Source organism: Theobroma cacao, chromosome 2 (assembly GCF_053813885.1).
Source record: "Theobroma cacao isolate CCN51 chromosome 2, ASM5381388v1, whole genome shotgun sequence".
In the NCBI taxonomy this organism is placed as follows: Eukaryota; Viridiplantae; Streptophyta; class Magnoliopsida; order Malvales; family Malvaceae; genus Theobroma; species Theobroma cacao.
In genome coordinates this window covers 5,875,447-5,888,758 of record NC_142640.1, presented here as the reverse complement: position 1 = coordinate 5,888,758, position 13,312 = coordinate 5,875,447, and the positions used below count along the sequence as shown (strand labels likewise).

Here is a 13,312-nt window from a genome sequence, read left to right as displayed (position 1 = left end):
AACGGAGTGGTAGTCCTGCTGGTACTTGTTGAAATGTCTCGCATTGTAGTTTCTGATGTGCACTTTCTATTCATGCTTCTTGAAAGAAGGGAAGGCAAATCTCGACTGACGCTTCTTGACACATTCGGCGATCTTTCAGCTTCTGCTCTGCTCCTTAGAGTAAAGGTTCTCGAAAGAGAGAAATTTATAGTCCTAGAAGGGCTGCTCTTCCGGCTTGAACTCTTCGACCAGAAAGTTGGTCTAGGTGAACCAGTGAGGCGCTCCTACTTTAACTCTTTGAAAATTGAATACGATAAGGAATTATTTCGTTTTAGGATTGGTCAGCCCATTTTACAAATGCTGGAAGTCATTGGCATTGGTGATTGCCACATCCCCGGAAGATACCCATCACTGTTCTCACGCTCGTCAAACCACGCTTGTACCCCACACCCCTATGTCAGCAAACTTGAGTTTCGTTTTCTCGTTAAATAAATAAAACATGAAGAAAAACGCAAAATCTTTGCATAATAATTAAATATCGGTCAACAAAACTTTTTTATTTTCTTCATCATATTCAATTTCGAGTATACTACACTCTCTGCAATGAGGCGGGGGATCAACGAAACCCCCTACGAATAGTAGTTTCCAAAAGGAATTAGGACAGATTCAATTTAAGGACCAAAACCGACAACATGTTCTGTTATTGAAAGATCTAAAACTGAAAGATTGTTTCCTTTTGAGGTGCTAGGCAAGACCCAGTTCTGTAATCCCTTGGAAAAGAAAACAGGTTAGCTTTCTTAAACCAAATTCATATGTTTTTATACTTGGGGTTTAAAGTTGCTACCTTCAAACTCCAAAAAGATCTGATTTTTGTTTTTTTTCCACTTGTAGGGAAGCTATCTGTTGCGTTACGTTTCGATATTCTTTTCTTTCTCACTTTTCCTGTCTCTGGATGGGTGAGGAGGGAATGGTAAGTGATGACAAGAGCACTGTTGTCAAAGCCAATCCAAAACTAACAGTATTGCCACTTATTGCTTTGATATTCTATGAGGTATCCGGGGGTCCTTTTGGTGTAGAGGATTCAGTGAGGGCAGGAGGTGGCCCTCTTTTGTCTTTGCTTGGCTTCTTGATATTTCCTTTAATTTGGAGCATCCCTGAAGCTCTAGTCACAGCTGAGCTTGCTACAAGCTTCCCTGAAAATGGCGGTTATGTAATTTGGATATCTTCAGCTTTCGGCCCCTTTTGGGGTTTTCAAGAAGGATTTTGGAAATGGTTTAGTGGGGTTATGGATAATGCCTTATATCCTGTTTTGTTCCTTGATTACTTGAAGCATTCATTTCCAATATTCAACAATTTAATTGCTCGAATTCCTGCTCTTTTAGGAATCACAGTTTCGCTAACATATTTGAATTATAGAGGACTACATATTGTTGGGTTTTCTGCTGTTTCCCTTGCTGCTTTCTCACTTTTCCCCTTTCTTGTAATGGGGATTCTCTCAATTCCTCGAATAAAGCCTAAGCAGTGGCTTGTCGTGGATTTTAAGAAGGTGGAATGGAGGGGTTACTTTAATAGTATGTTTTGGAATCTGAATTATTGGGACAAGGCAAGTACTCTTGCTGGGGAGGTTGAAAATCCAAGTAAGACCTTTCCAAAGGCACTTCTCGGAGCAGTGGTTTTGGTGGTTTCCTCATACTTAATTCCACTTCTTGCTGGGACAGGAGCTTTGAACTCTTCTTCTAGTGAGTGGACTGATGGATATTTTGCAGAAGTTGGGATGTTGATAGGAGGCTTCTGGCTCAAATGGTGGATTCAAGCAGCTGCTGCAATGTCTAACTTGGGGTTGTTTGAAGCTGAGATGAGTGGAGATGCTTTCCAACTTCTTGGAATGAGTGAGATGGGAATGCTCCCAGCCATCTTTGCTTCAAGGTAAGTTAGAACTCTAATTTTGCTTCCTTAATTGTGCAGATTTATGAGTATTTATAGATCCATATGGAAGCAGATCTAGAGAAAGTTGACCTCTGTTGGTTTGTTCGGGTATGATTTTAAATGAACGAAGGTACAGAATGGTACTTGGCCAATGTCAACACCCAAATTGGTTGTTTTGCTTAAGCTTGCAGGAAAATAACCAATTTCTTACTCATCTTCAAAATTGACTGAAAGCATTAAAATTAGAGATTTCCTCTGAAGCTTTTACAAGAGCCTACACTGTAACTTTCCTATGGAAGTTTGATTTGAACTTTGAACTCCTTTTTTATGCCTTTGCACCTGCATTCAGAACATAATCAAGCAAACACAGCTCTAAATTTATTTCGAGTGAAGTAATGTATGAATATCATTATGAGCTTTTCCATGACCATGGTCTTTAAAAATCCATTTTGTAGGTCAAAGAATGGGACACCAACAGTTAGCATCTTATGCTCTGCCACTGGAGTTATTTTCTTGTCCTGGATGAGTTTTCAGGAGATCTTGGAATTTCTTAACTTCCTATATTCAATAGGAATGCTTCTAGAATTTGCTGCTTTTATAAAATTGAGAGTAAAAAAGCCTGATCTACATCGGCCTTATAGAGTTCCTCTACAAACATTTGGTGTAACAATGCTTTGCCTGCCCCCTGCCTTATTGCTTGTTCTTGTCATGTGCCTAGCTTCTGTAAAAACATTCGTTGTAAGTGGTATGGTTATTATTGTTGGGATCTTCCTTTACCCTGCTTTAGTACATGCAAGGAATAGGAAATGGACCCAGTTTGATATAGAACAGCTGGTGGTTCCTTCAAATAATTTGGATGTGCCACAACCGCATCAAGAAGTTACAGATGAGGCTTCAGTTAGTCTTCTTCCGGTTTTGAAACCATTAGAGATTGGCCGAGAACTCTCTGAAACTTCAATGGAAGGAGTTCAAAAATTAGAGTAGGATCTCCTTTGTATACTTTTGTAGTATGATTCATGGTTTAATCTGATTTTTCACAGATTATTAGTTACGTATTCTCCTTGGAATCTATAAAACTGTACCACATTGTTCCAGATTTATATGCAAAGAATAAGAAATTTACCCAAAGTAATTTGGGTGGAAATGGTTCCACTGTCCTTCAAACTTTATGTAACTTAGATATTCATTAGACCATGTTGATGAACTCCTGATGCTTCTTAAGCATTGGCATACAGATAACCTGCAGAAGGGATTTGAAGTTGCACTTAACAGTTTTGCCATATATTACCTTCCAAATCCCATTGTGTAAAGCATGGAAGCTGGATGAATTTTAGTTTAAAGAGAGATGGCAGGCCAGATGAATGACTGGATGAGTTATGGTTATGCCTGAAGTTTCCTCAACAGAAAATTCAGCCCCGTGGTCTTTATGAACGCAGGCAAAGCAGGCATGAAGCTTTCAATCACTAAACATATTCCTCTGAAGCACTTCAAGAATCATAATATATGTCAAAAAACGGAGGAAACAAACCCCAAAGCCAAACATATCAAGCAACTACAAGTTTCGGTTAAAAAAGTATACAAAAGAAAGCTGAAGCAACTATAAGAAACACAAGAGGCCAAGTCTCATTACAAACGTAAAAAAAAGAGCACGTGAGTTTTTAGTCTTAACGAATGTTCAGCCCTTTAATATGTTAAAGTCCTGTTTGGTATTTCCCTCATTCCCTGTTCACATAAGTAGTTGAACAAAATAACAAAACAGACAAGGAACCGATCACCAAACACTACAGGAAAAAGAGTCGGAAAAAGGGACAAAAAAGAAAAATAAAAAACAGAAAAGAAAAAGGGTCAGAGTTCATAGCCAAATAGAACATTTTCATCGACGGACATTGGTACGTATCTTACTCCACCTCAATCCAATTCTCAATTTGCTTGTTGGGTTTTCTATTCTTATAGAAATCTCAAATCGGTATAAATTGTTTCTTATTATCACTGTTTAAATCTGTCGAGTTTGTTCGATTGGCTTCTCTTATAACTTGTCTCGATAATTTATTAATTGCACCAAATTTTGCCTATTTTTTGTCATCTTTTGTTGTTTGTATTGGGTTTTAGTTAGTAACTATTAGCATTAATCAATTACTAATAGAATTTTGCTTTTTCCCTCTTTGAACTAAATTTCTGTTTTTTTTTTTATAAGAATTTTGTAAATGTGTAAATTTTGTGATTTTATATTGATGGAATTATGGTTAATTTGCAGGTGGAAATAGCATTTGGGGATTAGGGTTTTAGGTTGAGGAGGGTGTGATTGGACATCTGGGTTTCGATATATTTTGATGAAAAGTTTCTACTTTAGCAATTGATTTTTGATGGGGGTTTTTACTTGAGTGAAATCGAGGAAGCTGGAGTGGAAGATGATGCTCAATCAAAATTATGCTCGTGTTGATACCTTAGAGCTGAAAGCTCTCATTGTAAGAAAGGTTGGGCATCAAAGAGCAGAGAAGTACTTTGATCAGCTGAGAAGGTTGTTTAGTTTGAAGATCGGCAAGTGTGATTTTGATAAGTCTTGCATTAAGACCATTGGGAGGGAAAACATCCCTCTTCACAACCGGCTTATTAGATCCATTATCAAGAATGCATGCATTGCCAAAGTTCCACCATTGAAAACTATTAAAAAGGGAGGAAGTAACCTTCAAATTGGAAATGGTTATCAGCGAAATTGTCTTCAGTCTCTATATGGTGATGCATTTCCTCCTTCCCCTCGCAAAGGTAGGTCTCCTGTCAATCGGGATAGAAAGTTCCGGGATCGTCCAAGTCCATTGGGACCACTTGGAAAGCCACAGAGTATTGTATGTGAGGAGTCAGTTTCTAAGGCACAAGAGCAGAGTGCTACTGAATTGCTTTCACTTGGGAGCAGACCTCCTGCTGAAGTTGCATCTGTGGAAGATGGGGAAGAGGTTGAGCAGGTGGCTGGTAGCCCAGGTGTTCAGAGTAGAAGTCCAGTTACTGCTCCTCTTGGTATCTCCATAAATTTTGGTGGAGCTCGCAAAGCTCTTTCTAATGCTTTCGTAAGTAATAATTACCACTTAGAGACCTGCCAAAATAGAGGTGAGCTACCCGATACAAGATCACTAAGAAGTCGTTTGCAGCAGAAGTTGGAGATGGAGGGAATTAGTGTTTCCGTGGATTGTGTTAACTTACTGAATAATGGCTTGGATGCTTTCTTAAAAAGATTGATTGAGCCCTGTGTAGCATTAGCTGGGTTAAGGTCTGGAGATGGGAATTTGAAGCAATCAAATGGTCAGTTCATTCCGAGATTGAATGGAATGTTACATCGGAATTACTTGCAACACTCAGCAAAATCATGTCATGCATCCATGTTGGATTTTCGTGCTGCAATGGAACTGAATCCCCGGGTACTTGGAGAAGATTGGGCTATGCAGCTTGAGAAAATTAGTCTTAGCTCTTTTGAAGATTGAGAAGAATCTGGTTCACTTAAACTAGTTTAGGAAATTATCATATATGATTTCATGTTCAGAATGAATATATGATTAGGTTTTTTATCTTTTATCAAATTATACCCTTGCTTGAATTTTGATATCGTCTTGTGGAGCTCAACCAACATTAGCAGAAGAATTCCATTTTTTATTGGGGAGGCTGGGGGTAGGGGTTGGGTAAAAGGAACACTCTAACAGCTGCGACCTGCAAAAGTTTTGAATCAAGTTGATGAACAAGCATTTAGATTTTAGCACCTATGGTTACCAGAAGGAGATAGGTTTATACTAGAAATGTAAAATTCTTGATACGATTAGGATCTCATTGTCAAACAATTCTTCAGTTGATATGTAGTTTTATGTTATTCTTTCTTTATCATTTCATCTTTCCCCAAATAGTGTACCGAGTTATGAGTGAGAAGATATAAACATTGTTAGTTCTTTCTTCATTTCAGTTTATGGAATGATGTGGAATCAAACTTGATGCGGTTTTCTACAGCTCCTTTTAACCTTCTGGTCTTCTGCTAATGATCACCGACCAAGATGTTTGCTTTAAATAATTAAAGCTGTAGCAATTTGTATATGGTAGGAGTATTGGATTATATCGTGCATCAATCAAAGACGATTATCATTCTGAGAATGGGGGCGGTGGGAATCAGTAGGCTGGTCAGTGCTGGACAAGTTGGGCCCTGTTTTGACAGAGAATTGAAGATGTTTGCTACTTCTGACACTTAAATCAAATAGTTCTCAAGAGTGCACGTGCTTGCAGATGTGGAAAAACACTTCTGAATATAACTTTTATATGGGTCATTTATAAGTTCTGATATCAGAGTTTATCTTGGCATCAGTTCTCTTTCCCGCGTTTATAAACAGAGACTAGTTTCTGCTTCCATTAATGAATTGGCTATTACCGTTAGAGAACTATCCGTTTAGGGCTTTGTATTTTCCAATATGAAACAGTATAATTTTCCATTTCATTTCGAGCCGAAACATGGTTAAGCATAATACACTAATATCAGACCAGCCAGTAAACACGACACCAGAATGCTCAAGAATTTAATGATCTGCTTTACACAAACTAAACAGTTCTTCTACATAGTCAGTTAGAGAATATATTATGATGGGTCCTTGCAATATAAATCGGAACACATACTTTATCTCCTGCTAGATTTGAGAAATGTAATGCTGATTCCCTGATGGCATGTTTGGACCAGTCACTTCTCTTATCTTAAATGGAATTAGCCCCAATTCTGGCAGTAGGGCTACCCAAAAGAAAGAAAAGAAAGATTGCATGGCAAAGAATTTCATATGATAACATACTCGAGAGTATAAAACAGCAAATACTGGTTTTACAGAATGCTTTAATATCATTCCTATTACTAGATTTTTGCTTCACATTTCAAGAATAACAATAACTATGGGGGGAGAAGAAGGGGAGAAGGGGGGGAAAGAGAAAATTTCACAACAAAAACATGATGAGTCCTACTTGATTCATCCCGTTGAATTTTGCTTTAAATATGCTTGCACTATTATATCAACACCAGATTCCTGTGAGCACATAGTGTTCATCGGATCTCCTGTCCGTTGTAGAAAGTCAGATTTTGAACATAAGGGAATTGACAGCACCAGATCAATCAGCAGGCAATTGTGGCAGGTTTCGCTAGACTTGCCATGTATGTCATATAGACAGTCCATAAGTATGAAAATGAATTGCTCACCAGTGGCTGCCAAAATGAATAGCACCAGGAAAAAATTTCAAGATTAAAAGTTAAACCACAGCCAGAGGAGGAAGAGTGAGCAAAGAATAACACAACAGAATGCAGGAAAAGAGAGAGGGACAGAGGACGAAGAGAAAGCATACCTGCAAATGAACTGGGATGAATCTGAAGGTGATAAAATCACAAAAGGGCCAGTACATGACACCATTTAACATTGTAGGGACCAAGTCACGCTGTAACCGGGCAACAATTTCTCCACTCCTTTCACCTGAGCCATAAAACCATGGCAACTGCTTAAGCAAAGTATTTGTAGCAATTATTTCTTGAATGTGATGGTCAATGCATTATTCTGTTAAGATGGCCCCTAGTTGAATAAGGCTAAAAATTGTTTAAAAGTTACATTCTCCAATCACAACCTATAGCTAGAAAAGGTGATGTATAAGTATTAACAATTTATATTGATGCAGTTCAACATGCCTTAAAAGTTTGGGTATGCTTTTCCATATGAAAAAGAGGTAAAACAGATGGAAAATTATGACAGAATATCAGCATAATTGAGCAACTAAAGAAGAAAACTGTGTTTATTTTATGACATGTAAGGAAAGAATTGTGCGTACCTTGTAGACATGCATTCAAGGAGAAGAAAACAACAGTCATGGCAGGCCCATAAAGTAGCTGTCCCATGGCCATTTTCTTAAAAGTAGTGATCAAATCTCGCTTTGGGAAGAGTTTCGACATCAAGTTGAACCAAAAATGCAGGGATGGTCCCAAAATTAACATCCCATATCCAGCCATACGTGATGTCCTCAGTAAATCATAAGGTTCAGAAGATAGCTTGGAAATTGTCTGATCATAGAAGTCCCCATTAAAAAAAATACAGGTGTAAGTCTCAATGAAACTAACAACAAAAGCACTCCTGAGCACACACATGCAAACAGGATTTTGTACACGTGCAAATGTATAATTATTTAATCAAATGCAAGCAAACTATAGATTGTAATGTCATACATACACCAAACACGCATATGTATAACTACATGTCCAGCAATTTTACACAAGTAATCATCAATTTGACTAGTACATGATACATAAATGAACGAATTAGTCATAAAGGAAAGAACTAGATAACAAGAAGCAGCAACTTTTAAATGCAACAAGTTTACACAGGCAATTTGATATTTACAATTTCTTTTAGATCTTCAACTGTATTGTCATGGAAAACGTAGGTTACCTAATAATGATTAATTTTTACAAACATCAATACCATAATAACTAAAGTAATGAAATTATAAGGTTAAACTGAATTTTACCCAATACCATATAACAATAATAATTAGACAACTAAAAAACCAATAAAACAACAGTAATTTTTTTTCTTTGGTCACGACACTTATCATGTATTTATCAAAATGACTTACTACATTATATTTGTTGGAGCCATAGATGGAAATGTGAAGCGTTATGCTCAAAATGCAAGAAATGAAATACAAATAACTTCACACTAATGTTATTTGACTTATCAAATTTTCAAATATAGACTCGCACGTGTTTAGTGCGGAAAAGTTGTTATTTTTAAAAATAACCCATTTCCAATAACATGGAGAAGTTTCCAGACAACCCAACATTGACCCGTGAATGATTTTCTTTCCTTTTCCTCCTCTTTCTCATCAACCAAACAAAATGCAATTGCAAATTTCTAACCTTTTAATCAACAAGAATCCCATCTTGACTTATAGAAAAAAAATCTCATCTTTACAGAAGAAATTTACCTGAGAAGAAAAATCTGCAGCTATATATATAAGCGAGGAAGTAACGCTCTTGGTTAAAACGGGCCATGACTTCACCATTCCTAAATACCAACCAACTAACCCAACCCTCGTTGAGGAAGACGAGGAAGAAGAAAACGAAGAAGCAAAAAGAGAAGGGGAGATCTCATATTCTTTCACTTTTCTTAGAACATTTGGGAACCGAAAATACTCTCTGGTTTGGGTATGCGTTTGGTTTCTGAGAAACGGGTGGATTCTGTTGATCGGGTCAGTGAAGTCGGTGAATGGTTGCTTCGGTAACAGCCGGATGATGCTAGAGTTTTTACGCAAAGCCCCGCTCATTTTCCCCTTTTTTTTTCTCTTTTGTGGGAAGTATTTTTCTCTTTGGAATGCCGTAGGGTTTTTCTTTCTTCAACTGTGGCAATCTTGGCAGGGGTTTTGGGGTTTTGAAAACAATTTCTTTTTTTAATTTTGCTTTTGCATATTTATGGTGGGAAATCTGGCGATTTCGGGGTTTTTAAAACTGTTTTCGCGATTACCAAATGGAGTTGTACTCGCGTCCCTAGTGCACAAGGAAACTTAAAAAAAAAATAATAGAATTCTCTTTGTTTTTTCTTTATTTTATTTTCATGAAGATTAATAAAAATTTTAATTTTGATGTATTTCATATATAAATTTTATTTTTTATAATACAGATATTTAATATTTTTAATATGAAAAATTTTAAAAATAAATTTATTATATAAAAATATAAATATTTTTTTAAAAAATACTTCATTTAAGTATATCTTAAAAAATAAATAAATAGAAAATGAAAAATTGATGAAAAGAATATTAATTAATATTAATAACCATTGGAAAAGTAAATTAAAAAAATTTAGCGATGATATTTACTATTACAAAATTAATTGTTAAGTTTATTTCTATAAAATTGATTTTTATGGAGTGACTTTAATCAAATGGATTACTCCTCGTATTTATATTTATCTTGGACAAAAAATGAACTCAATTCTGTCTTTGTTTTTTTCTTTCGTCTTAAAAATTATTTATTTGTATCATTTCAGTGTATAACTTAGAAGGCTAATTTAAATATTAAATTTCTAAAATAAAATAAGGAGCCAAATCATTTATTTAGTAATGATTGGACAGAGCGGCGAGTAGATGAACAGTTGAGAACTGTAGCGAGTAGAGGATAGATCCTTGTGGTAGGTAGGCACGTCTGCTCATATGAAATTGGAATACTCTTCCACGAGATTAGCTACGCCAATCGTTTTCCTAACACGCCTACTCTTCTCCATCTCCTGCCCACCACGTGTCTTTTAGTTACACGTTAGGCCAGCCCGTGAAAGTTCAATCCAACTCCGTATTGGGTTTTTGCACTTACGTCCCTCCACTTCTGTTTATTTGGCCTTTTCGGCCCCTATTTTTTCTGCTTTGACCTAGAGACTTGGGCCTATCTCTAATCTCTACCTTAGTGGGCTTTTTAGTACAAATGAAGCATGGTGGGGTGCTAGATGAGAGTAAGTACATCGTATGACACTGAGCATGCCTGTCCTGCCCTTAGCCCCCTATTCAATTGATCATGATCTGAGGTTCAAGATGTCAGAATTATATTGATATCATGACCGATTCCAACAAAGATATTTCTCTGCAAAACTTGAGGTTATAAAACTCAGATCATTTTATTCTGCAGGCTATAAAGGTAAAAGAACACCACTATCAAACTAAACTACATAGAAATAGCAGGCAGTCCCATTGCTACATCATAAGATATGGCATTACAATTTTACTTCCATCAAAGTTCCTTCGAAGAACAGTAGCTTCTTCAGCAGCCGAAGTCATAAGGCACAAGTCCTTTCAGCTCCGGTCCATTAAGATGCTTGTTGTTTTCAAAGCTGAAACAAAGACAGGAAGCAAACAATTTAGTTAAATTGATTGTGGCATCAAAATATTTACATATATGTGACTGCACTCTGGCTCATAAGGTTTGTTAAAGATTATAACAACCAATGACTCCTTTGAATAATACAGAGATGTACAATCAGGTCGACTTCCTACATTCTTATAGTTAAAAATAGCTCAAATTTTGGAAATATTAAAAAAGGGTACCTTAGCAGTGAAAACATTGAAAAAGGGCCATCAACTGGAATTGTTCCACAGAGATCATTATTAGAAACATCACTGCATTGATAATATAAACGTTTTGTTAATACATAAACCACATATCATGAAACAAGCAAGAAAAAGAAATCAGATCCAAAACAAGCATGGAAAAAAGCTTTTGGATATTTCATTTTATTTCCTCTCCACTGAACTTACAATACTTTAAGGTTTAAGAGGGTAGTGAGCTCCCTTGGAATTGATCCCGTTAGCTTGTTGTCGTTAAGACGACTGCAAAATAGATTCAAGCACACTAAATTAATTCAAGCAAACTGTTGAAGTAAACTATTAAGTTGATCCATGTGAAGTTGCTTACAGGAATCTCAGTGACTTCAGTTTGGCGAAAGACTTAGGTATTTCTCCTTCAAACTTGTTACCATACAAATCCATGCCAACAAGGTCCTTCAGATTACCCAACTCCTTGGGAATTTTCCCTCGTATGTCATTTTTATAAAGCTCCCTGCAGAGATTGAACGTTTTCACACCTGATTACTACTATCTTACAGTATTTCACATGAAGAATTTTTTTTTTAAATAAACAGCTTAAGCACGGAAAGGTAAATGATATATAAAGACAAATATAGTAAAACTTGAGTCCATAATTTTCCTCTGATTTTGGGTACTTAGAAACTAAACATGCATGATTGTGTTCAACTTGGGATACAAGGACATGTTGAGGAGAATGACATATCCTTTTAAACCAACAATAATGGAAATCAAAATTCAAAATCTAAGTTCATTTGCTTTCATTAATTTTCTGTTCAACCAAAGAAAGCATAATTAAAATCAAGGAGCAATTGTCAGGAAGAAAGAGAAATACAAGTACTGCAGATGTTGGAGTTGACCTAGCTCAGGCCCCAAAATCCCAGAGATATTAGAGTTCCCTAAGTCCCTGTAATACAAAGAAAGTATATTTAGTACATTAAGTTAGCATCAAATCAAGTTTATACATTTTAAGATAAGAATCAAAAGAACTAGAAAGAGAAAATGATAGAGACAATGGAACTGAATAAACCAAAAAAAAAATATTCTAAATTTTGATTATAAGAAAAATCCAGAAATGAAGGACTCTTACAAACGAATAACATGATTGTTAGAATCACAGGTGACATGAAACCAGGTGCAGGGATTGACAAGAGTAGGGTCCCAACTCTGCAACACATTGGTGGGGTCAGAAAGCCTGCTTCTCAAAGCATGCAAAGCATTTCCTGAAACCAGAAACCAACAAAATGGTAAATTTTAAACAACCCAGGCTTTATTATGTAGCTTTCCAGGCAAAAGAAACTTAACAAATGAAAAAATAGCAAAACCAAAAGAAAAAGAAAAAGCCCATCCTTGTACATCTAACACAATTGTTGTAAGCTATAGTTTTATATGGAAATCCCCTCTCATCCTTCAACATGGGAATGAAGAGAAAGATGGAAATTTGAAACCCTAAAGAGAAAAATGTTGATGGGTAGTGACTAGTTAAGTACCTTCGGAGTTGGTTGAAATGGCCGGCGAAAGAAATAGAAGGAAAGAAAGAAGCAAGGAAAACAAAGAAAGAGGAGCCATCGCAGAGGGAAAAAGAGAGGTAAGGAAGAAGTAAAACAAAAACAGAGAAGGAAAACTTAAAAGGGTGAGAGATAGCAGGAAGGAGGTCAAGCAAGTCAAGTCAATTCTGCAGATGTAGCAAGTTGAGAGAGTTATTACTGTTTGAGACTGGAAAGAGTGCGCGTTAGTGGGGGTGGGGTGAAACTGTGGAAGTTCACACTTTGGTCGTGTCTTTCAGTCTTCTGCCGCGTGGTGTGGGTCCCACCTGGAGGCTGTCTTCGCCACTCTCACTGACTTTTTCTTGGAGTTAACTTGGAAACCAGAGAACACGAAGCAAGGAAGCTGCCTCCCTGGTGGGAATGTGAGGATTTTCTTGCGTGTTTTGTTGGTCTTCTTTTAAATTGTTCGTACCTCACTGAGTCACTGACTCTCTCTCCGTTGCACTCGTTTAAAATACAGTTAATGCCCAAAGGAAAGTACATTTGGGCTTTTGATCGACACATAGCACTGTTCATGAAGCCGAACCCTTATTGTGAGGGCATCAAACCTGTCTTTACTGTTGGTAATTGCCTAACAAAGGCAAAAGCTCTCAGATTTTGTCTTCAAAGTTGCATTCTTTTTTATGTTATTACTTGCTGGAGCCAACAGCAAAAGGTTTTTATCATAAGAGCAGTTAATGCCATGGAACACATTAAACCAAATAATGCAGGCAGTACATTCAGTAAAGAAAAAGCAACAATTA

At 36.7% G+C, this 13,312-nt stretch overlaps 4 protein-coding genes across 4 annotated transcripts; 2 read left to right on the top strand and 2 right to left on the bottom strand.

The window, feature by feature from the left end:
• Nucleotides 1–282: 282 nt before the first annotated feature.
• PUT5 (Amino acid permease family protein) lies at nt 283–3,062 on the top strand. Its single transcript, XM_007042542.3, has 3 exons — nt 283–766; nt 871–1,905; nt 2,361–3,062. Exons 2-3 carry the CDS (start codon nt 932–934, stop codon nt 2,887–2,889), a joined length of 1,503 nt encoding a protein of 500 aa, XP_007042604.2. The 5' UTR covers nt 283–766; nt 871–931; the 3' UTR covers nt 2,890–3,062.
• A 541-nt stretch (nt 3,063–3,603) lies between these two features.
• LOC18608060 (uncharacterized) lies at nt 3,604–5,872 on the top strand. The gene is made up of 2 exons (XM_007042540.3): nt 3,604–3,794; nt 4,160–5,872. The coding sequence occupies exon 2, from the start codon at nt 4,314–4,316 to the stop codon at nt 5,376–5,378; it is 1,065 nt and encodes a 354-aa protein (XP_007042602.2). The 5' UTR covers nt 3,604–3,794; nt 4,160–4,313; the 3' UTR covers nt 5,379–5,872.
• Nucleotides 5,873–6,777: 905 nt separating this feature from the next.
• LOC18608059 (uncharacterized) lies at nt 6,778–9,349 on the bottom strand. The gene is made up of 4 exons (XM_007042538.3): nt 8,881–9,349; nt 7,729–7,957; nt 7,255–7,379; nt 6,778–7,117 (listed from the first exon to the last, which is right to left on the bottom strand). The coding sequence occupies exons 1-4, from the start codon at nt 9,217–9,219 to the stop codon at nt 7,028–7,030; spliced, it is 783 nt and encodes a 260-aa protein (XP_007042600.2). The 5' UTR covers nt 9,220–9,349; the 3' UTR covers nt 6,778–7,027.
• Nucleotides 9,350–10,540: 1,191 nt separating this feature from the next.
• On the bottom strand, nt 10,541–12,762 carry LOC18608058 (leucine-rich repeat protein 1-like). The gene is made up of 7 exons (XM_018115609.2): nt 12,513–12,762; nt 12,113–12,245; nt 11,858–11,929; nt 11,354–11,497; nt 11,197–11,268; nt 10,987–11,058; nt 10,541–10,772 (listed from the first exon to the last, which is right to left on the bottom strand). The coding sequence occupies exons 1-7, from the start codon at nt 12,589–12,591 to the stop codon at nt 10,703–10,705; spliced, it is 642 nt and encodes a 213-aa protein (XP_017971098.1). The 5' UTR covers nt 12,592–12,762; the 3' UTR covers nt 10,541–10,702.
• Nucleotides 12,763–13,312: the final 550 nt, after the last annotated feature.

Excerpts from the sequence above, each read along its gene's own strand:
- PUT5 (XM_007042542.3), top strand. The coding sequence starts at position 932 with ATGGGTGAGGAGGGAATGGTAAGTGATGACAAGAGCACTGTTGTCAAA. Across the intron at positions 1,906-2,360 it reads CCAGCCATCTTTGCTTCAAG|GTCAAAGAATGGGACACCAA; the intron begins GTAAGTTAGAAC and ends TCCATTTTGTAG.
- LOC18608060 (XM_007042540.3), top strand. The coding sequence starts at position 4,314 with ATGATGCTCAATCAAAATTATGCTCGTGTTGATACCTTAGAGCTGAAA.
- LOC18608059 (XM_007042538.3), bottom strand. The coding sequence starts at position 9,219 with ATGAGCGGGGCTTTGCGTAAAAACTCTAGCATCATCCGGCTGTTACCG. Across the intron at positions 7,380-7,728 it reads CTTGAATGCATGTCTACAAG|GTGAAAGGAGTGGAGAAATT; the intron begins GTACGCACAATT and ends TTTATGGCTCAG. Across the intron at positions 7,118-7,254 it reads TCATCCCAGTTCATTTGCAG|CCACTGGTGAGCAATTCATT; the intron begins GTATGCTTTCTC and ends TCATTTTGGCAG.
- LOC18608058 (XM_018115609.2), bottom strand. The coding sequence starts at position 12,591 with ATGGCTCCTCTTTCTTTGTTTTCCTTGCTTCTTTCTTTCCTTCTATTT. Across the intron at positions 11,930-12,112 it reads AACAATCATGTTATTCGTTT|GGACTTAGGGAACTCTAATA; the intron begins GTAAGAGTCCTT and ends TTTGTATTACAG. Across the intron at positions 11,059-11,196 it reads CTCTTAAACCTTAAAGTATT|TGATGTTTCTAATAATGATC; the intron begins GTAAGTTCAGTG and ends TTATCAATGCAG.